At 44.2% G+C, this 25,708-nt stretch overlaps 1 protein-coding gene across 1 annotated transcript in view; it reads left to right on the forward strand.

Moving 5' to 3' along the window:
* The window catches only part of frmpd1b (FERM and PDZ domain containing 1b), a gene marked incomplete at both ends in the record, with an annotated part of 71,278 nt that overhangs the window by 13,740 nt on the left and 31,830 nt on the right, over positions 1-25,708 (forward strand). Inside the window, 5 exons of the mRNA XM_079531407.1 lie at positions 8,837-9,019; positions 9,447-9,663; positions 12,629-12,786; positions 17,988-18,378; positions 21,851-22,100. Of these exons, the coding sequence (XP_079387533.1) occupies positions 8,837-9,019; positions 9,447-9,663; positions 12,629-12,786; positions 17,988-18,378; positions 21,851-22,100 (1,199 nt within the window). The remainder of the gene's footprint in view (positions 1-8,836; positions 9,020-9,446; positions 9,664-12,628; positions 12,787-17,987; positions 18,379-21,850; positions 22,101-25,708) is intronic.

Genomic DNA, 25,708 nt, shown 5'->3' on the forward strand with positions numbered 1-25,708 from the left:
GGATGGACCGCTGAGCCCCAGGATGGACCGCTGATCCCCAGGATGGACCTCTGAGCCACGTCCCAGGATGGACCTCTGAGCCCCAGGATGGACCTCTGAGCCCCAGGATGGACCGCTGAGCCCCAGGATGGACCGCTGAGCCCCAGGATGGACCGCTGATCCCCAGGATGGACCTCTGAGCCACGGCCCAGGATGGAACGCTGAGCCACGGCCCAGGATGGACCTCTGAGCCCCAGGATGGACCTCTGAGCCCCAGGATGGGCCGCTGAGCTCCAGGATGGACCTCTGAGCTCCAGGATGGACCTCTGAGCCCCAGGATGGACCGCTGAGCTCCAGGATGGACCGCTGAGCTCCAGGATGGACCTCTGAGCCCCAGGATGGACCGCTGAGCTCCAGGATGGACCACTGAGCTCCAGGATGGACCTCTGAGCCCCAGGATGGACCGCTGAGCCCCAGGATGGACCTCTGAGCCCCAGGATGGACCGCTGAGCCCCAGGATGGACCTCTGAGCCCCAGGATGGACCGCTGAGCCTCAGGATGGACCGCTGAGCCCAGGATGGACCTCTGAGCCCCAGGATGGACCGCTGAACCCCAGGATGGACCGCTGAGCCCCAGGATGGACCGCTGAGCCCCAGGATGGACCGCTGAGCCCCAGGATGGACCTCTGAGCCCCAGGATGGACCGCTGAGCCCCAGGATGGACCTCTGAGCCCCAGGATGGACCGCTGAGCCCCAGGATGGACCGCTGAGCCCCAGGATGGACCTCTGAGCCCCAGGATGGACCGCTGAGCCCCAGGATGGACCTCTGAGCCCCAGGATGGACCGCTGAGCCACGGCCCAGGCTGTTTGACACGCCACATGCTACTTAAAGCGTAAGGGAAGTTTGACGTTTTGCCTGCCATAGGATGTTAGTGGTAGGGTCACATATTAACCTTACATAGGATGTTAATGGTAGGGTCACATATTAACCTTACATAGGATGTTAATGGTAGGGTCACATATTAACCTTATATAGGATGTTAATGGTAGGGTCACATATTAACCTTACATAGGATGTTAATGGTAGGGTCACATATTAACCTTACATAGGATGTTAATGGTAGGGTCACATATTAACCTTACATAGGATGTTAATGGTAGGGTCACATATTAACCTTACATAGGATGTTAATGGTAGGGTCACATATTAACCTTACATAGGATGTTAATGGTAGGGTCACATATTAACCTTACATAGGATGTTAATGGTAGGGTCACATATTAACCTTACATAGGATGTTAATGGTAGGGTCACAAGAAACCCCTATAAAACAAATTGCTCAAGGCCGGCAACCGGTCAGGAAGTGGATTCATGAATGTATGAATATATAGACAATATTTTAGGCCAATAAAAAGGACTATATGGGCTATATGACTATATGGGCTATAGGACTATATGGGCTATATGACTATATGGGCTATAGGACTATATGGGCTATAGGACTATATGGGCTATAGGACTATATGGGCTAAAGGACTATATGGGCTATAGGACTATATGGGCTATAGGACTATATGGGCTATAGGACTATATGGGCTATAGGACTATATGGGCTATAGGACTATATGGGCTATAGGACTATATGGGCTATAGGACTATATGGGCTATAGGACTATATGGGCTATAGGACTATATGGGCTATAGGACTATATGGGCTAAAGGACTATATGGGCTATAGGACTATATGGGCTATAGGACTATATGGGCTATATGACTATATGGGCTATAGGACTATATGGGCTATAGGACTATATGGGCTATATGACTATATGGGCTATAGGACTATATGGGCTATAGGACTATATGGGCTATATGACTATATGGGCTATATGACTATATGGGCGCACTAACAGGACTAAAGGACTATAGGACTATATGGGCTATAGGACTATATGGGCTATAGGACTATATGGGCTATAGGACTATATGGGCTATAGGACTATATGGGCTATAGGACTATATGGGCGCACTAACAGGACTAAAGGACTAAAGGACTATATGGGCTATAGGACTATATGGGCTATATGACTATATGGGCTATAGGACTATATGGGCTATAGGACTATATGGGCTATATGACTATATGGGCTATAGGACTATATGGGCTATAGGACTATATGGGCTATATGACTATATGGGCTATAGGACTATATGGGCTATAGGACTATATGGGCTATAGGACTATATGGGCTATATGACTATATGGGCTATAGGACTATATGGGCTATAGGACTATATGGGCTATAGGACTATATGGGCTATAGGACTATATGGGCTATAGGACTATATGGGCGCACTAACAGGACTAAAGGACTATAGGACTATATGGGCTATAGGACTATATGGGCTATAGGACTATATGGGCTATAGGACTATATGGGCTATAGGACTATATGGGCTATAGGACTATATGGGCGCACTAACAGGACTAAAGGACTAAAGGACTATATGGGCTATAGGACTATATGGGCTATATGACTATATGGGCTATAGGACTATATGGGCTATAGGACTATATGGGCTATAGGACTATATGGGCTATAGGACTTTATGGGCTATAGGACTATATGGGCTATAGGACTATATGGGCTATAGGACTATATGGGCTATATGACTATATGGGCTATAGGACTATATGGGCTATATGACTATATGGGCTATAGGACTATATGGGCTATAGGACTATATGGGCTATAGGACTATATGGGCTATAGGACTATATGGGCTATAGGACTATATGGGCTATAGGACTATATGGGCTATAGGACTATATGGGCTATAGGACTATATGGGCTATAGGACTATATGGGCTATAGGACTATATGGGCTATATGACTATATGGGCTATAGGACTATATGGGCTATAGGACTATATGGGCTATAGGACTATATGGGCTATAGGACTATATGGGCTATATGACTATATGGGCTATAGGACTATATGGGCTATAGGACTATATGGGCTATAGGACTATATGGGCTATAGGACTATATGGGCTATAGGACTATATGGGCTATAGGACTATATGGGCTATATGACTATATGGGCTATAGGACTATATGGGCTATATGACTATATGGGCTATAGGACTATATGGGCTATAGGACTATATGGGCTATATGACTATATGGGCTATAGGACTATATGGGCTATAGGACTATATGGGCTATATGACTATATGGGCTATAGGACTATATGGGCTATAGGACTATATGGGCTATAGGACTATATGGGCTATAGGACTATATGGGCTATATGACTATATGGGCTATATGACTATATGGGCTATAGGACTATATGGGCTATAGGACTATATGGGCTATAGGACTATATGGGCTATATGACTATATGGGCTATAGGACTATATGGGCTATAGGACTATATGGGCTATAGGACTATATGGGCTATAGGACTATATGGGCTATAGGACTATATGGGCTATAGGACTATATGGGCTATAGGACTATATGGGCTATATGACTATATGGGCTATAGGACTATATGGGCTATATGACTATATGGGCTATAGGACTATATGGGCTATATGACTATATGGGCTATAGGACTATATGGGCTATATGACTATATGGGCTATATGACTATATGGGCTATAGGACTATATGGGCTATATGACTATATGGGCTATAGGACTATATGGGCGCACTAACAGGACTAAAGGACTAAAGGACTATATGGGCTATAGGACTATATGGGCTATAGGACTATATGGGCTATAGGACTATATGGGCTATAGGACTATATGGGCTATAGGACTATATGGGCTATAGGACTATATGGGCTATAGGACTATATGGGCTATAGGACTATATGGGCTATAGGACTATATGGGCTATAGGACTATATGGGCTATAGGACTATATGGGCTATATGACTATATGGGCTATAGGACTATATCGGCGCACTAACAGGACTAAAGGACTATAGGACTATATGGGCTATATGACTATATGGGCTATAGGACTATATGGGCTATAGGACTATATGGGCTATATGACTATATGGGCTATAGGACTATATGGGCTATAGGACTATATGGGCTATAGGACTATATGGGCTATAGGACTATATGGGCTATAGGACTATATGGGCTATATGACTATATGGGCTATATGACTATATGGGCTATAGGACTATATGGGCTAAAGGACTATATGGGCTATATGGGCTATAGGACTATATGGGCTATATGGGCTATAGGACTATATGGGCTATATGGGCTATAGGACTATATGGGCTATATGACTATATGGGCTATATGACTATATGGGCTATAGGACTATATGGGCTAAAGGACTATATGGGCTATATGGGCTAAAGGACTATATGGGCTATATGGGCTATAGGACTATATGGGCTAAAGGACTATATGGGCTATATGGGCTATATGACTATATGGGCTATATGACTATATGGGCTATAGGACTATATGGGCTATATGACTATATGGGCTATAGGACTATATGGGCTAAAGGACTATATGGGCTATATGGGCTATATGACTATATGGGCTATAGGACTATATGGGCTAAAGGACTATATGGGCTATATGGGCTATATGACTATATGGGCTATAGGACTATATGGGCTATAGGACTATATGGGCTATAGGACTATATGGGCTATATGACTATATGGGCTATAGGACTATATGGGCTATAGGACTATATGGGCTATAGGACTATATGGGCTATATGACTATATGGGCTATATGACTATATGGGCTATATGACTATATGGGCTATAGGACTATATGGGCTATATGACTATATGGGCTATATGACTATATGGGCTATATGACTATATGGGCTATATGACTATATGGGCTATAGGACTATATGGGCTATATGACTATATGGGCTATATGGGCTATAGGACTATATGGGCTATATGGGCTAAAGGACTATATGGGCTAAAGGACTATATGGGCTATATGGGCTATATGGGCTATAGGACTATATGGGCTATATGACTATATGGGCTATATGACTATATGGGCTATAGGACTATATGGGCTATAGGACTATATGGGCTATAGGACTATATGGGCTATAGGACTATATGGGCTATATGACTATATGGGCTATAGGACTATATGGGCTATAGGACTATATGGGCTATAGGACTATATGGGCTATAGGACTATATGGGCTATAGGACTATATGGGCTATAGGACTATATGGGCTATAGGACTATATGGGCTATATGGGCTATATGGGCTATATGGGCTATATGGGCTATATGACTATATGGGCTATATGACTATATGGGCTATAGGACTATATGGGCTATAGGACTATATGGGCTATAGGACTATATGGGCTATAGGACTATATGGGCTATAGGACTATATGGGCTATAGGACTATATGGGCTATATGGGCTAAAGGACTATATGGGCTATATGGGCTATATGGGCTATTTGGGCTATATGACTATATGGGCTATAGGACTATATGGGCTAAAGGACTATATGGGCTATATGGGCTATAGGACTATATGGGCTATAGGACTATATGGGCTATAGGACTATATGGGCTATAGGACTATATGGGCTAAAGGACTATATGGGCTATATGGGCTATAGGACTATATGGGCTATAGGACTATATGGGCTATAGGACTATATGGGCTATAGGACTATATGGGCTATATGACTATATGGGCTATAGGACTATATGGGCTATATGACTATATGGGCTATAGGACTATATGGGCTATAGGACTATATGGGCTATATGACTATATGGGCTATATGACTATATGGGCTATATGGGCTAAAGGACTATATGGGCTATATGGGCTATATGGGCTATATGGGCTATATGACTATATGGGCTATAGGACTATATGGGCTATAGGACTATATGGGCTATATGACTATATGGGCTATAGGACTATATGGGCTATAGGACTATATGGGCTATAGGACTATATGGGCTATAGGACTATATGGGCTATAGGACTATATGGGCTATATGACTATATGGGCTATAGGACTATATGGGCTATATGACTATATGGGCTATAGGACTATATGGGCTATAGGACTATATGGGCTATAGGACTATATGGGCTATAGGACTATATGGGCTATAGGACTATATGGGCTATATGACTATATGGGCTATAGGACTATATGGGCTATAGGACTATATGGGCTATAGGACTATATGGGCTATATGACTATATGGGCTATATGACTATATGGGCTATAGGACTATATGGGCTATAGGACTATATGGGCTATAGGACTATATGGGCTATATGACTATATGGGCTATAGGACTATATGGGCTATAGGACTATATGGGCTATAGGACTATATGGGCTATAGGACTATATGGGCTATAGGACTATATGGGCCATAGGACTATATGGGCTATAGGACTATATGGGCTATAGGACTATATGGGCTATATGACTATATGGGCTATAGGACTATATGGGCTATATGGGCTATAGGACTATATGGGCTATAGGACTATATGGGCTATATGACTATATGGGCTATAGGACTATATGGGCTATATGACTATATGGGCTATAGGACTATATGGGCTATAGGACTATATGGGCTATATGACTATATGGGCTATAGGACTATATGGGCTATAGGACTATATGGGCTATAGGACTATATGGGCTATATGACTATATGGGCTATAGGACTATATGGGCTATAGGACTATATGGGCTATAGGACTATATGGGCTATAGGACTATATGGGCTATAGGACTATATGGGCTATAGGACTATATGGGCTATAGGACTATATGGGCTATAGGACTATATGGGCTATATGGGCTATAGGACTATATGGGCTATAGGACTATATGGGCTATAGGACTATATGGGCTATAGGACTATATGGGCTATATGGGCTATAGGACTATATGGGCTATAGGACTATATGGGCTATATGGGCTAAAGGACTATATGGGCTATATGGGCTATATGGACTATATGGGCTATAGGACTATATGGGCTATAGGACTATATGGGCTATAGGACTATATGGGCTATATGGGCTATAGGACTATATGGGCTATAGGACTATATGGGCTATATGGGCTAAAGGACTATATGGGCTATATGGGCTATATGGACTATATGGGCTATAGGACTATATGGGCTATATGGGCTATATGGACTATATGGGCTATAGGACTATATGGGCTAAAGGACTATATGGGCTATATGGGCTATAGGACTATATGGGCTATAGGACTATATGGGCTATAGGACTATATGGGCTATATGACTATATGGGCTATAGGACTATATGGGCTATAGGACTATATGGGCTATAGGACTATATGGGCTATAGGACTATATGGGCTATAGGACTATATGGGCTATATGACTATATGGGCTATAGGACTATATGGGCTATATGACTATATGGGCTATATGACTATATGGGCTATATGACTATATGGGCTATATGACTATATGGGCTATATGACTATATGGGCTATAGGACTATATGGGCTATAGGACTATATGGGCTATAGGACTATATGGGCTATAGGACTATATGGGCTATAGGACTATATGGGCTATATGACTATATGGGCTATAGGACTATATGGGCTATATGACTATATGGGCTATAGGACTATATGGGCTATAGGACTATATGGGCTATAGGACTATATGGGCTATAGGACTATATGGGCTATAGGACTATATGGGCTATAGGACTATATGGGCTATAGGACTATATGGGCTATATGGGCTATAGGACTATATGGGCTATATGACTATATGGGCTATAGGACTATATGGGCTATATGGGCTATATGGGCTATAGGACTATATGGGCTATAGGACTATATGGGCTATATGACTATATGGGCTATAGGACTATATGGACTATATGGGCTATATGGGCTATAGGACTATATGGGCTATAGGACTATATGGGCTATAGGACTATATGGGCTATATGGGCTATATGGGCTATAGGACTATATGGGCTATAGGACTATATGGGCTATAGGACTATATGGGCTATATGGGCTATATGGGCTATAGGACTATATGGGCTATAGGACTATATGGGCTATAGGACTATATGGGCTATATGGGCTATATGGGCTATAGGACTATATGGGCTATAGGACTATATGGGCTATAGGACTATATGGGCTATATGGGCTATAGGACTATATGGGCTATAGGACTATATGGGCTATAGGACTATATGGGCTATATGGGCTATAGGACTATATGGGCTATATGGGCTATAGGACTATATGGGCTATATGGGCTATAGGACTATATGGGGGCACTAACAGCAGGTGTTTATTTATCACCTCCTGGTCAAGTTAAGGGCACAAGGTAACAAGGCATTAACCCATTTTTAGGCCTGACGTCGAAATTTAAAAAATGTCTTCTAAATTCTGACAGTTTTCTGAAATACCCATGTTTCTGTATCAGTGGTGCTCAATATTTCATGTCAAGGACCCCCAAAAATGATATGTAATTGGCCTCCGCCTTCCTATCTGAAGATATGTTATTCCAGGAACCCTCCAGAAGCTAAGATTTGAGTTAAAAACGTTCGCTCTGAAAGAATGTATTCAAAGAATTATGCCACATTTTGAAGACTTTTCAAAAATAGCAGACCTACAAGCTCGTAGCATGGCACTCGGTGCTTGTAGATCTGCTATTTTTCAATAGCTAAAGCATAACATAATGCTTGAAACACCAAAAGGGGTTCCCGCCCAGAATGGGTTAAGCAAGGTGACACGGTGTGATGTTGTCCTCCCCAGCTCCAGGACAGAGAGGCTCTGGTCAGCCTCCTGGTGGGCTCCAGGTATGGGATGAGTCAGGTGATCAACCACAAGCTGAACATGATCTCCACCCTGGTGGAGTTCAGCTCCGTCAGCCGCGTGGAGCTGCTCAACGAGAGCGATAGAGTCAGCTTACTGAGGATATCTCTGCATGATATGAAGGTAACTACCGACCGACCGACCGACCGACCGACCGACCGACCGACCGACCGACCGACCGACCGACCGACCTATCTCTCTCCCCATGTTAACCTATGGTCTCTCTCTCCCCATGTTAACCTATGGTCTCTCTCTCCCCATGTTAACCTATGGTCTCTCTCTCCCCATGTTAACCTATGGTCTCTCTCTCCCCATGTTAACCTATGGTCTCTCTCTCCCCATGTTAACCTATGGTCTCTCTCTCCCCATGTTAACCTATGGTCTCTCTCTCCCCATGTTAACCTATGGTCTCTCTCCCCAGTGGTCTCTCTCTCCCCATGTTAACCTATGGTCTCTCTCCCCAGTGGTCTCTCTCTCCCCATGTTAACCTATGGTCTCTCTCCCCAGTGGTCTCTCTCTCCCCATGTTAACCTATGGTCTCTCTCCCCAGCCCTTTGCCCTGCTGATGGACTCCACAGCAGCCAAAGACCTGGGCTGCCTGCTGGGCGGGTACTGCCGCCTGCTGGTGGACCCCGGCATCACCGTGTTCCGCCTGGGCCGTCCCAAAGTGCGCGTGCACCGCGTGGTCCAGTCAGCAGAGGAAGGTGTGTGTGGAGGTGGGAGTGGCTTCTCCGTTGTAGAGGGCGTGTTCTATGAGTCCCTAGCAAGTGAGCAAGTTTTAACGTTCAAGACTTCACGTAAGACAGGGGTGGGCAACTGGCGGCCCGGGGGCCACATGCGGCCCCCCACCTTCACCTAATGTGGGCCCGGGGGCCACATGCGGCCCCCACCTTCACTTAATGTGGGCCCGGGGGCCACATGCGGCCCCCACCTTCACTTAATGTGGGCCCGGGGGCCACATGCGGCCCCCACCTTCACTTAAAGGAGAATTCCATGCTAGAAGGCTTTCTTACCTTTATTACCTTTCTCTGTAGTCGTTACGTCCCCACCAAAGAGGTCCAGGTGTTATTTGTAGTCGTTACGTCCCCACCAAAGAAGTCCAGGTGTTTTTTGTAGTCGTTACGTCCCCACCAAAGAGGTCCAGGTGTTATTTGTAGTCGTTACGTCCCCACCAAAGAGGTCCAGGTGTTATTTGTAGTCGTTACGTCCCCACCAAAGAGGTCCAGGTGTTATTTGTAGTCGTTACGTCCCCACCAAAGAGGTCCAGGTGTTATTTGTAGTCGTTACGTCCCCACCAAAGAAGTCCAGGTGTTTTTTGTAGTCGTTACGTCCCCACCAAAGAGGTCCAGGTGTTATTTGTAGTCGTTACGTCCCCACCAAAGAGGTCCAGGTGTTATTTGTAGTCGTTACGTCCCCACCAAAGAGGTCCAGGTGTTATTTGTAGTCGTTACGTCCCCACCAAAGAGGTCCAGGTGTTATTTGTAGTCGTTACGTCCCCACCAAAGAGGTCCAGGTGTTATTTGTAGTCGTTACGTCCCCACCAAAGAGGTCCAGGTGTTATTTGTAGTCGTTACGTCCCCACCAAAGAGGTCCAGGTGTTATTTGTAGTCGTTACGTCCCCACCAAAGAGGTCCAGGTGTTATTTGTAGTCGTTACGTCCCCACCAAAGAGGTCCAGGTGTTATTTGTAGTCGTTACGTCCCCACCAAAGAGGTCCAGGTGTTATTTGTAGTCGTTACGTCCCCACCAAAGAGGTCCAGGTGTTATTTGTAGTCGTTACGTCCCCACCAAAGAGGTCCAGGTGTTATTTGTAGTCGTTACGTCCCCACCAAAGAGGTCCAGGTGTTATTTGTAGTCGTTACGTCCCCACCAAAGAGGTCCAGGTGTTATTTGTAGTCGTTACGTCCCCACCAAAGAGGTCCAGGTGTTATTTGTAGTCGTTACGTCCCCACCAAAGAGGTCCAGGTGTTATTTGTAGTCGTTACGTCCCCACCAAAGAAGTCCAGGTGTTATTTGTAGTCGTTACGTCCCCACCAAAGAGGTCCAGGTGTTATTTGTAGTCGTTACGTCCCCACCAAAGAGGTCCAGGTGTTATTTGTAGTCGTTACGTCCCCACCAAAGAGGTCCAGGTGTTATTTGTAGTCGTTACGTCCCCACCAAAGAGGTCCAGGTGTTATTTGTAGTCGTTACGTCCCCACCAAAGAGGTCCAGGTGTTATTTGTAGTCGTTACGTCCCCACCAAAGAGGTCCAGGTGTTATTTGTAGTCGTTACGTCCCCACCAAAGAGGTCCAGGTGTTATTTGTAGTCGTTACGTCCCCACCAAAGAGGTCCAGGTGTTATTTGTAGTCGTTACGTCCCCACCAAAGAAGTCCAGGTGTTATTTGTAGTCGTTACGTCCCCACCAAAGAGGTCCAGGTGTTATTTGTAGTCGTTACGTCCCCACCAAAGAAGTCCAGGTGTTATTTGTAGTCGTTACGTCCCCACCAAAGAGGTCCAGGTGTTATTTGTAGTCGTTACGTCCCCACCAAAGAGGCCCAGGTGTTTTTTTGTGCAAAAACTCCTTATTGAATATTTCCCCTACCATAAGCCCTCAATGAATTAAATTGAATTGAATGGGAATTGAATGGGGCTATGGGGTGTTGTGCTAATTCGCTTATTTCCATCGAAATAAGTAGTAAAGTGTGCCGCTTGGGATATTATTTACATTAAGAAGAGAAATGAGGGATATATACAAAAAAGCGATGGAAATAAGCGATTTAGCACAACACCCCATTCAATTCCCATTCAATTAATTTAGGGCTAATGGTAGGTTTTTCACAAAATAGCACCTGGACCTCTTTGGTGGGGACGTAACAACTACAAATAAAGGTAAGAAAGCCTTCTAGCATGGAATTCTCCTTTAATGCGGCCCGCATGTTAATATCAGAATACTGATATAGTATTGATTTCAGCTGTTTACAATTCCAAACCTGCTTTGATTACTTCATGACTACTATTCATTATTAAATGACTAGTACTTAATGACTAGTATTAAAATGTTATTGTCTTTTTGTGTCCAATGTAGTTATGTTAACAGTTCATTAAGTTAACATAACTATAACTAAATGCATTTGAAATTCAATACAAAGGTTACTTTTCAGGATTCCAAATTATTCAGGTTTTCAATTCAAATATAGCAAAAATAGCCGATCTACAAGCTCAAAACGTGTCGCATTGCGACGCGTTTTGAGCTTGCAGATCGGCTATTTTTTGCTACGCCAGTAATATGCACTGTGGCCCCTCTGGAGTGAGTGTGGAACTATATTGGCCCTCGACATGGTCAAAGTTGCCCACCCCTGATGTAAGATATATTTACCATTTTTTTATTTTGTAAAAAAAACACCTAAAACCTTAGAGGCTGTTTTGATAGTGGTTTTTAGTTCACTGAGCTGCACAACATCAGTGAGTATGGATACCGATAGACATCATTTATTATTCCGTTTCACTTTGGTTTTTAAACCATTCACTAACATAGTTGTGCGTGCCTGTGTGCGTGCGTGCGTGCGTGCGTGCGTGCGTGCGTGTGTGTGTGTGTGTGTCTGTGCGTGCGTGCGTGCGTGCGTGCGTGCGTGCGTGCGTGCGTGCGTGCGTGCGTGGGTGCGTGCGTGTGTGCGTGCGTGCCTGCGTGCCTGCCTGCCTGCCTGCGTGTGTGCGTGCGTGTGTGCGTGCGTGTGTGTGCGGTGGCGCCCCCAGGCTACGTGTCGCGGTGTTGCAGTGACTCCAACGACTCGTCGGACGAGGATTATCCAATGGAGTCGCAGCAGAGCGGGGGGGCGCTCCGCACCTTCCCTGACCACAGCAGTCAGGACTGGGAGGAGAGACGCAGGGAGGAGGAGCAGAGGAGGAGAGAGGTACACCGATCTGTTCTTTATCTAACCATCCATCCATGACCGCTTATCCGTGGCCGGGTCGCGGGGGCAACGGCTCCACCAGATCTGAGCTCCAGACTTCCCTCTCCAGAGGAAGCTTTAGAGAAGGAAGGGACATGGTCACGTGACTGGGCTGGCTGCGCCATGATGACACTTTCATGGGAGCCAAAACTACACCCGGAGGTTCGGCCGTATGCACTGGAGTCAATGAGAGCTCAGTGACCAGCTCTATTCATATATAAAATACACTGGAGTCAATGAGAGCTCAGTGACCAGCTCTATTCATATATAAAATACACTGGAGTCAATGAGAGCCCAGTGACCAGCTCTATTCATATATAAAATACACTGGAGTCAATGAGAGCTCAGTGACCAGCTCTATTTATATATAAAATACACTGGAGTCAATGAGAGCTCAGTGACCAGCTCTATTTATATATAAAATACACTGGAGTCAATGAGAGCTCAGTGACCAGCTCTATTTATATATAAAATACACTGGAGTTAATGAGAGCTCAGTGACCAGCTCTATTTATATATAAAATACACTGGAGTCAATGAGAGCTCAGTGACCAGCTCTATTTATATATAAAATACACTGGAGTCAATGAGAGCTCAGTGACCAGCTCTATTTATATACAAGTAAGACGCGCAAACGCGGGAAGCGAACGCAGCTCGTAAATTGCAATAACAACAATTAGAATAAATTACGTACTTTTTAAGGTTTTTTTTAAGTTAAGTTTTTTTAAATTAAATGTTTTTTCAAGTTATTTTTTTAGTGTGTGTATGTGTGCGTGCGTGTTTCTTTTTTAGGTTTTTTTTTTTAAAGTTTTTTCTTTAAGTTTTTTTTTAAGTTAAGTTTTTTTTTAAGTTAAGTTTTTTGTGGGTGTGCGTTTTTCCTTTAAGTTTTTTTTTTAAGTTAAGTTTTTTTTAAGTTAAGTTTTTTGTGTGTGTGCGTTTTTCCTTTTTACGTTTTTTTTTAAGATAAGTTTTTTTTTAAGTTAAGTTTTTTTTTAAGTTAAGTTTTTTTTTAAGTTAAGTTTTGTGTGTGTGTGTGTGTGTGCGTGCGTGCGTGCGTGTGTGTGTGTGTGTGTGTGCGTGCGTGCATGTGTGTGTGTGTGTGTGTTTTTGTGTGTGATACAGCTGCGCCCTCTGGTGGTGGGCGGGTGGTGTTACAGCGTGACACACAGACAGACACACACACAGACACACACACAGACGTGATCTGCTGGGTCTCATAGTAAATGCTCACTGCGTTCGCAATAAAATACACTGGAGTTAATGAGAGCTCAGTGACCAGCTCTATTTATATATAAAATACATTGGAGTCAATGAGAGCTCAGTGACCAGCTCTATTTATATATAAAATACACTGGAGTCAATGAGAGCTCAGTGACCAGCTCTATTTATATATAAAATACACTGGAGTCAATGAGAGCTCAGTGACCAGCTCTATTTATATATAAAATACACTGGAGTCGATGAGAGCTCAGTGACCAGCTCTATTTATATATAAAATACACTGGAGTTAATGAGAGCTCAGTGACCAGCTCTATTTATATATAAAATACACTGGAGTTAATGAGAGCTCAGTGACCAGCTCTATTTATATATAAAATACATTGGAGTCAATGAGAGCCCAGTGACCAGCTCTATTTATATATAAAATACACTGGAGTTAATGAGAGCCCAGTGACCAGCTCTATTTATATATAAAATACATTGGAGTCAATGAGAGCCCAGTGACCAGCTCTATTTATATATAAAATACACTGGAGTCAATGAGAGCTCAGTGACCAGCTCTATTTATATATAAAATACACTGGAGTTAATGAGAGCTCAGTGACCAGCTCTATTTATATATAAAATACACTGGAGTCAATGAGAGCTCAGTGACCAGCTCTATTTATATATAAAATACACTGGAGTTAATGAGAGCTCAGTGACCAGCTCTATTTATATATAAAATACACTGGAGTTAATGAGAGCTCAGTGACCAGCTCTATTTATATATAAAATACACTGGAGTTAATGAGAGCTCAGTGACCAGCTCTATTTACTTGCGCAAGCAGAGCGTGCAAGTAATGTTATCAGTCAGGTGCTACGATGCGCGTGTTCGGGAATGTGCCTCATTAGCTCATGAACAAACACTATTTATGAATGACTGAGACCTTTCTGGAAAATAACAGAAGACATGTAACACATTATTGTCTGCTGTGTTGCTTTTCGATGTGTACACTGTGTAATTTTATAGAGGTATCTAAAGAGCACAACGTATACCTTTCTGGATGTACCAAGTATCGCGAGACTTCCCACCGTTTCCTGTCTGGCAGCCAAATATCGCGATACCAGAAACGATACCTGCTGCTGTTTAGATCCTCAAATAAATGATATACTGTGCACTCTGTGCACATCGAAAAGCAAGTGATTAGAAAACAACCTGTGATAATTATGTCTTCTTTTATATTCCTGAACCGATTATGACAAAGGTCTCAATTGTTAATAAATAATAGTTTGTTATGAGCTGGTCACGCCGGCTCCATTCACTGCTTTGTATTAATGGAACTATGAGCTGGTCCAGCCGGCTCCGTTCACTGCTTTGTATTCATGGAACTATGAGCTGGTCCAGCCGGCTCCATTCACTGCTTTGTATTCATGGAACTATGAGCTGGTCCAGCCGGCTCCATTCACTGCTTTGTATTCATGGAACTATGAGCTGGTCCAGCCGGCTCCATTCACTGCTTTGTATTCATGGAACTATGAGCTGGTCCAGCCGGCTCCATTCACTGCTTTGTATTCATGGAACTATGAGCTGGTCCAGCCGGCTCCGTTCACTGCTTTGTATTCATGGAACTATGAGCTGGTCCAGCCGGCTCCATTCACTGCTTTGTATTAATGGAACTATGAGCTGGTCCAGCCGGCTCCATTCACTGCTTTGTATTCATGGAACTATGAGCTGGTCCAGCCGGCTCCATTCACTGCTTTGTATTCATGGAACTATGAGCTGGTCCAGCCGGCTCCATTCACTGCTCTGTATTCATGGAACTATGAGCTGGTCCAGCCGGCTCCGTTCACTGCTTTGTATTCATGGAACTATGAGCTGGTCCAGCCGGCTCCATTCACTGCTCTGTATTCATGGAACTATGAGCTGGTCCAGCCGGCTCCATTCACTGCTTTGTATTCATGGAACTATGAGCTGGTCCAGCCGGCTCCATTCACTGCTTTGTATTCATGGAACTATGAGCTGGTCCAGCCGGCTCCATTCACTGCTTTGTATTCATGGAACTATGAGCTGGTCCAGCCGGCTCCATTCACTGCTTTGTATTCATGGAACTATGAGCTGGTCCAGCCGGCTCCGTTCACTGCTTTGTATTCATGGAACTATGAGCTGGTCCAGCCGGCTCCGTTCACTGCTTTGTATTCATGGAACTATGAGCTGGTCCAGCCGGCTCCGTTCACTGCTTTGTATTCATGGAACTTCCGGTGTGAGTTTTGGCTCCCATGAAAGGCCAGTGAGTCGATGTGTTTCCTCCATCTGGTCCTTGGTCTGCCCCGGGGTCTCCTCCCAGTGGAGATATAATCCATCTGGTCCTTGGTCTGCCCCGGGGTCTCCTCCCAGTGGAGATATAATCCATCTGGTCCTTGGTCTGCCCCGGGGTCTCCTCCCAGTGGAGATATAATCCATCTGGTCCTTGGTCTGCCCGGGGTCTCCTCCCAGTGGAGATATAATCCATCTGGTCCTTGGTCTGCCCCGGGGTCTCCTCCCAGTGGAGATATAATCCATCTGGTCCTTGGTCTGCCCCGGGGTCTCCTCCCAGTGGAGATATAATCCATCTGGTCCTTGGTCTGCCCCGGGGTCTCCTCCCAGTGGAGATATAATCCATCTGGTCCTTGGTCTGCCCCGGGGTCTCCTCCCAGTGGAGATATAATCCATCTGGTCCTTGGTCTGCCCCGGGGTCTCCTCCCAGTGGAGATATAATCCATCTGGTCCTTGGTCTGCCCCGGGGTCTCCTCCCAGTGGAGATATAATCCATCTGGTCCTTGGTCTGCCCCGGGGTCTCCTCCCAGTGGAGATATAATCCATCTGGTCCTTGGTCTGCCCCGGGGTCTCCTCCCAGTGGAGATATAATCCATCTGGTCCTTGGTCTGCCCCGGGGTCTCCTCCCAGTGGAGATATAATCCATCTGGTCCTTGGTCTGCCCCGGGGTCTCCTCCCAGTGGAGATATAATCCATCTGGTCCTTGGTCTGCCCCGGGGTCTCCTTCCAGTGGAGATATAATCCATCTGGTCCTTGGTCTGCCCCGGGGTCTCCTCCCAGGGGAGATATAATCCATCCCCGGGGTCTCCTCCCCAGAACTACCCCCCCCCCCCCCCCTGAGGGGTCATGACCCCCATGTTGAGAACCCCAGAACTAGACCCCCCCCCCCCCTGAGGGGTCATGACCCCCATGTTGAGAACCCCAGAACTAGATACAGGTGGAGATACAGCCCCCCCCCCCCTGTAGGGTCATGACCCCCATGTTGAGAACCCCAGAACTAGACCCCCCCCCCCCCCCTGAGGGGTCATGACCCCCATGTTGAGAACCCCAGAACTAGATACAGGTGGAGATACAGCCCCCCCCCCCCCCCCCTGAGGGGTCATGACCCCCATGTTGAGAACCCCAGAACTAGACCCCCCCCCTGAGGGGTCATGACCCCCATGTTGAGAACCCCAGAACTAGATACAGGTGGAGATACAGCCCCCCCCCCCCCCCCCCCCTGAGGGGTCATGACCCCCATGTTGAGAACCCCAGAACTAGATACAGGTGGAGATACAGCCCCCCCCCCTGAGGGGTCATGACCCCCATGTTGAGAACCCCAGAACTAGATACAGGTGGAGATACAGACCCCCCCCTGAGGGGTCATGTTGAGAACCCCAGAACTAGATACAGGTGGAGATACAGCCCCCCCCCCCCCCCCCCCCCCCCCCCTAGATACAGGTGGAGTTAAATCCACATTAGGCTGCTTTCATTTCTTTCTTTTTTTTTTATTTTTCTGCCTTTATTGATAGGTTGGTGGAATTTCAACGTTTTAGTTCTATTTCCAGGATTAATTAATTAAGGATTCATTCAACGTTTTTATTTCTGTTTTAGAGCGCCCCTCACTTCACACCTGTGTGATTTGTTTTCTTGTTGTCTCCACTAGGAGGAGCGCAGAGAGCGCGAGGACAACGAGGGCAAACAGGAAGTGAGGATCGTGGTGACGGTGGAAGGTCAGGAGGTCGAGGAGGAAGTGGACACAGGAGGAGGGACAGGAAGTGATGCGGTGACGGCGAGCGGCGAGGCTACTTCCTGGTACCACAGCGACCCGCGGGTCACCAGCAGCTTCAGCAGCCTGTCCAGCGGCTCGCTCTGTAGCGCCGCCCTGGAGGACACTGTGGCCACGCCCACCGCCCCCGCGCGGCAGCAGCAGACACGCCCCCCGGGGGGGGAGGGGCCTATTAACAACGCCACCACCACCCTGGACGTCCATCACCCGTACCTGCTGGAGCCACAGCAGCAGCGCCCCCAGAGGCACGGCCAGGCAACTGCAGCAGGTCTGTCTGTCTGTCTGTCTGTCTGTCTGTCTGTCTGGTTTTTTTTTAAATCCAAAATGAGTTAATATCACAGGCAGACTCTTCGCATACTAGAGCATGTCTGAAATAAATGTCAGAGCTGAAATCGACATGTAAATATGAAATAAATGCTTAAACATGTAGCTAGGTGTAATGTTAGAGTCCACAGAAGACATGTAAATATGAAATAAATGCTTAAACATGTAGCTAGGTGTAATGTTAGAGTCCACAGAAGACATGTAAATATGAAATAAATGCTTAAACATGTAGCTAGGTGTAATGTTAGAGACCACAGAAGACATGTAAATATGAAATAAATGCTTAAACATGTAGCTAGGTGTAATGTTAGAGTCCACAGAAGACATGTAAATATGAAATAAATGCTTAAACATGGAGCTAGGTGTAATGTTAGAGTCCACAGAAGACATGTAAATATGAAATAAATGCTTAAACGTGTAGCTAGGTGTAATGTTAGAGTCCACAGAAGACATGTAAATATGAAATAAATGCTTAAACATGTAGCTAGGTGTAATGTTCATGGCTGCCAGTTCCTATTGGCTGTTGGTCGTCATGGCTGCCAGTTCCCACCTGATGTCGTGTGTGAGTCCAGACCGCTCCAGACCGCTCCAGACCGCTCCAGACCGCTCCAGACCGCTCTGAATGACCGCTAGCTTACACAACATCCTGAGGCTGGGACTGATGTCTAACACATACAGGTCACCAAAGGGTGTGAAGTCATACGTCCCATTGTCTGGAATCCATTTGTATCCTCCAAAGAGGACGATTCGATCTCCCAGCATGCAACAGCACATCCTAGACGTCGGAGGCGGGCCGTTCCCCGTGGGCTCGACCTTCTTCCAGGAGGAGGTCTCTGGACTGAACTTCCACACATCATTGCAGGTCTGGTCCTGGTTGTTGTAACCACCACATATGTACAGCTCTCCGCTGTAAGCAAAGGCTGAATGATCGTTACGTCCTTCTGGAAGGAGCTGTGCAGAAGGTGTGTCCAGCCAGTGGTCGGTCTCTGTGTCAAACACTCTGATGGTGTTGTGGTACTGATCCCTCCCCCAGCCCCCGAATACAAACATCTTTGTCCCGATGATGGTAGCAGAGTGACCATACGTAGCAGGTGGTGGAGTTCCTCTGGTGTTAACTGAAGTCCAGACCATCGTGGTGGTGTCCAACGTGTAGGTGTCATTAGTCTGTCCAGTCAGCTGGGTCGATCCTCCATGGATAAACATGACCTTCCCCAAAACACAGGCTGAGTGGTTGATCCTCGCCTCTGGAACGGTCCCAGAAACCTGTGGTTTGAACCATCTGCGGGCGTCGACATCAAATGCATAAAGAACGTTGCAGGGACCTTGGTTAGTCCGCCCTCCCCAGAGGTAGACAGTATCTTCAATCAGCACAGCTGTATGGCCGTAGCGCACGGATGGAACCTCAAGGTGAGGTTCTCCTCTTCCTGGTGTCACAGGAGGCAACTTCCTCCAGCGCAAAGACACTGTGTTGAAGACGTGAACTTCAACCTGGTCACTGTCGTTCACGTTGCCGTCGCGACTCCCTCCGATCGCGTAAACCTCGTGTACGACGGTCACGGCCGCACGATCTCCTCCTGGTCCGTTCAGGTTCACAGTCCACCTCCACATTTTACACACAAAGACAAGGACGGAATAACTCAACTTCTCAGGTCGCTGTTCTGTAACAGAATGCAGTCACATGACTCAGACCACCCCTTATATATTGGTACAGACCTACAAGTGACGACGTCATCTTGGTGACGTCACACTTATGTCCAAATATGGAGTTCCACCCGGCCTGGTGGAGATATGCTTCATTAGTGTGGTTGCCAACCAGACGATAGTAATTCTTCATTAGTGTGGTTGCCAACCAGACGATAGTAATTCTTCATTAGTGAGGTTGCCAGAGACAACGTAAACATCTTCATCATATGTGTGCTGAGGACCGTCAACCTGTGTTTATTATTCATATTCATATTCATATTATTATTATTCATATTACTGTCATTGTGTGCAGGTGTGCTGAGGCCCGTCAACCTGTGTTAATTATTATTCATATTCATATTATTCATATTATTCATATTATTATTATTATTATTCATATTATTATTCATATTATTATTGTCATTGTGTGCAGGTGTGCTGAGGCCCGTCAACCTGTGTTAATTATTATTCATATTCATATTATTCATATTATTCATATTATTATTATTATTATTATTATTATTATTATTATTCATATTATTATTGTAATTGTGTGCAGGTGTGCTGAGGCCCGTCAACCTGTGTTAATTATTATTCATATTCATATTATTCATATTATTCATATTATTCATATTATTATTCATATTATTATTATTCATATTATTATTGTAATTGTGTGCAGGTGTGCTGAGGCCCGTCAACCTGTGCAAGCAGATCGCGCAAGTAATATTTTTCGCCCAGGACGATGTTTGACTTTGATGCGTATGCGCCGTGCCAGCGTATGACGTAATGACTACTTGTGCTTGATATGGCAGTGGTGTCAGATTACATACATGTATACATAGGAGCATTACCTCTAATCCTGCCGACACTAAAACATATCGTCATTACGTCACCATCGAAAACCAATAGGCCTATCTCACAGCCCGCTTTCCACGCCCACTTCCGGTAAATAGTGGTGTCTTTAACATGAGCATTTACACGTTTTTTTCTCTGGAGAATCTAAGTACATTTTCTAATGTAAAAATGTGACAGACCAATATTATTATGAAGCAAACAAGATGGTAAATCAGGTCGAACAGATAGAACAAACCTTACCTTGAGAAAACAAAAGTTGTAGACTTCTTAAATTACCTCTGTTAACATGTAGCGTCTATGGAGTGACGTCACGCTATCACCACTAACCCCGAAAGACACCCTGGCATTGGGTCCTTTAATCCACATCTTTATTACGTCATCATTGAGAGCTAGTTATACCAGTTATACCCTGACGTCATATGCTGCTACGATACATACGCATCAAACGGGGCGCAAAGTAACCACAGTATACCGCTAATCAACTTACAAATTACATATACTATATACATAGAGGCATTTCCTTTAATCCACCCGACACTGATCGACATATACGTCACCATCGAAAGCCGTCTCTTACCATACTTAACAATACTACTTTTTTTACCTCCAAAAAGTAGGTACGTAGCAAATAGCTAAACCTAATAATTCAATATTGCAAACGTTCTTTCACAGAGAGGCTGAGATTTGAAAGTTTGTAGCGGTCTACAGTACTTGCACGCTCTGCTTGCGCACTAGTGCAACAAGCAAGTAGGCACTCGACAGAGTGCAGTTCTAGTTATTCATATTATTGTCATTGTGTGCAGGTGTGCTGAGGCCCGCCAACCTGTGTTCATTATTATTATTCATATTATTCATATTATTGTCATTGTGTGCAGGTGTGCTGAGACCCGCCAACCTCAACCATAGAGGGAACGACAACTCCTGCGTGTGTTTCTCTGAGCTCCCAGCCACCACGGACGACCGCTTCCTGCCCAGCCCCCCCGACGCCACCACAGACGACGACGATGATGATGATGATGATGACGAGGAGGAGGAGGAAGGGGCGGGGCTTCAGACGCTCCGACGAATCTCCAAGATCCCCAGCTCCCGAGACCTGAGGATGATTGACAGCACACCGTTCCAGAGGTTGATTTGATATGATTTGATTTGATTTGATTTGATTTAGCACATGTATAAAAACAATACAATGAAATGAAACAAAAATATAGAAAAGGGAAAGTGCGAGGATGAGGCAAGAAGCCCAAGGGGCTTTTACGAGGCCTCTACCTCTGTTAGACTCAATAGAACATCTTATACGAGGCCTCTACCTCTGTTAGACTCAATAGAACATCTTATACGAGGCATCTACCTCTGTTAGACTCAATAGAACATCTTATGCGAAGCCTCTACCTCTGTTAGACTCAATAGAACATCTTATACGAGGCCTCTACCTCTGTTAGACTCAATATAACATCTTATACGAGGCCTCTACCTCTGTTAGACTCAGTAGAACATCTTATACGAGGCCTCTACCTCTGTTAGACTCAATAGAACATATTTTACGAGGCCTCTACCTCTGTTAGACTCAATAGAACATCTTATGCGAGGCCTCTACCTCTGTTAGACTCAATAGAACATCTTTTACGAGGCCTCTACCTCTGTTAGACTCAGTAGAACATCTTATACGAGGCCTCTACCTCTGTTAGACTCAATAGAACATATTTTACGAGGCCTCTACCTCTGTTAGACTCAATAGAACATCTTATACGAGGCCTCTACCTCTGTTAGACTCAATAGAACATATTTTACGAGGCCTCTACCTCTGTTAGACTCAATAGAACATCTTATACGAGGCCTCTACCTCTGTTAGACTCAATAGAACATATTTTACGAGGCCTCTACCTCTGTTAGACTCAATAGAACATCTTTTACGAGGCCTCTACCTCTGTTAGACTCAATAGAACATCTTATACGAGGCCTCTACCTCTGTTAGACTCAATAGAACATATTATACGAGGCCTCTACCTCTGTTAGACTCAATAGAACATCTTTTACGATGCCTCTAACTCTGTTAGACTCAATAGAACATCTTTTAAGAGGCCTCTACCTCTGTTAGACTCAATAGAACATCTTTTACGAGTTGGGGGTTGATTGATTGATTGAAGTATTTATTAACAGTTTTCAGAATTACAGTACATTTCAAGCACAAAATCAATACAAATACTGTTAACTGTGAGTGGACGACCCAATAAAGCATTACACTTGTTTACAAGAGGGTCCACCTTGTTCAATTCATCAAAACATTTAGAGACGTACAAATAGACACTTCTATATAGCCAAAGAACAGAACAGAAAGTCATCATAAAGGAGATAAAAAGGGAAAAGAAACATTTACAGTGAGGGGAAAAAGGGGTGGGTGGGGGATTACAATTTTACGGGGGCCAGTTTCGTTAACATTAAGGAAGTATTTTGACAGGTACATGGGTATCTTAGTGAAGTATTTAGACACGTACATGGGTATCTTGGTGGTGTATCGAATCTTGTGGACCAGACCCATTGCAAGATGCTGTACTCTGTCGTCGACCCTAAGCCATTCCAGCCTGTCAAAGTGGGCAGGGGTGAGGTGGGTTCAGGGGGTGAGGCCAAGTAGGAGCCTAACCAGTTTGTTTTGGGAAGTCTGGAGCCTTGTTTTAAGGGCCTTTGAGGTGCTGTGGTACCAGGAGGTGCATGCATAGTCAAAGAAACCTTGTACGAGGGCTCCTGTTAAGGTCTTCAAGGGGTTTTTGTTGACCAGTGAGGAGATCCTGTAAAGGAATCTTGTTCTTTGGTTGACTTTTTTGATTACATTGGTGGCCATTTTATCACCGGAAAGATTAGCCTCCAGGATGGAACCTAGGTAGGTAATTTCATCTTTTCGTGTGATAATACCTAACCAAGAAGCCATCTGCCTTGCTGAGATTACTATTAGATCCAAAGATAATGGATTCAGTTTTTCCCAGGTGTAAAGATAGTTTGTTATCAGCGAGCCAGGTGCAGATTCTACCGAGTTCAGAGCTGAGGTCCTTTTCAACCTGCAGTTTGTTCCTGTCCGAGACTAGCAGTGCCGAGTCATCTGTGAACAGGAACAAGTTGCAGTCACAAGCTGATGCCATGTTGTTTACATATATTAGGAACAGTGAACGGTATGCTTCCTTGTGGGACGCCACAGATTACAACAAATAACAACAAATTACAACAAATTACATTACAGTACAACCTGGTTTACAGATCAACACGTCTCAGGTTCAGGTTCAGGTTCAGGTTCAGGTTTATATGGTCATATGTATAGATACAGTATGTATAGATACAGTATGTATAGATACAGTATTGTATAGATACAGTATTGTATAGATACAGTATGTATAGATACAGTATTGTATAGATACAGTATGTATAGATACAGTATGTATAGATACAGTATTGTATAGATACAGTATGTATAGATACAGTATTGTATAGATACAGTATTGTATAGATACAGTATGTATAGATACAGTATGTATAGATACAGTATTGTATAGATACAGTATGTATAGATACAGTATGTATAGATACAGTATTGTATAGATACAGTATGTATAGATACAGTATTGTATAGATACAGTATGTATAGATACAGTAGTGTATAGATACAGTATTGTATAGATACAGTATTGTATAGATACAGTATGTATAGATACAGTATGTATAGATACAGTATGTATAGATACAGTAGATACAGTATGTATAGATACAGTATGTATAGATACAGTAGTGTATAGATACAGTAGTGTATAGATACAGTATTGTATAGATACAGTATTGTATAGATACAGTATTGTATAGATACAGTATGTATAGATACAGTATGTATAGATACAGTAGATACAGTATGTATAGATACAGTATGTATAGATACAGTATTGTATAGATACAGTATTGTATAGATACAGTATTGTATAGATACAGTATTGTATAGATACAGTATGTATAGATACAGTATGTATAGATACAGTATTGTATAGATACAGTATTGTATAGATACAGTATGTATAGATACAGTATGTATAGATACAGTATTGTATAGATACAGTATGTATAGATACAGTATGTATAGATACAGTATGTATAGATACAGTATTGTATAGATACAGTATTGTATAGATACAGTATGTATAGAAATGCCTGTATTTCTCCAGGCATTTCATGAGAACAGAAGTCAAAGCAACAGGTCGATAATCGTTGAGACAGGTAACAGGTTTTTTTTGGCAATGGGCACAATTATTGTTTTTGAGTGGTGTAAACCACTCCTACAACTGGCTTTTGTGTGCATAAAAAAATGACCGTGGTTGCTATGTTCAAAATAATTTCTGACGTAATTAAATCACACCCGGGTGAACTGGATGACCGTAGCAACCGTGGTCATTTTCTCTGCGCAAAAAAAGCCAGTTGTGAAATCACATCCAGGTGTGATACATACATTTATCAAAAATGATAGCTTTTTTTACTTAACATATTTTGTGTGATTTCATTACGTCAGACATTACGTCAGACCACAGCTGATCATGCTATATAAAACCTTACACCACTCAGTTCACACGGGTGTGATTTTTTTAAAACATAATGGCCCCACACACAATGACAGGGACAGGTTAAATATGTGGGTGTAGACCCATGACAGCTGGTTATAGCATGTCTTAAGGACAATGATAGGGACAGGTTAAATATGTGGGTGT

The sequence above is a fragment of the Electrona antarctica genome (assembly GCF_951216825.1).
Source record: "Electrona antarctica genome assembly, contig: scaffold_78, whole genome shotgun sequence".
Lineage (NCBI taxonomy): Eukaryota > Metazoa > Chordata > Actinopteri > Myctophiformes > Myctophidae > Electrona > Electrona antarctica.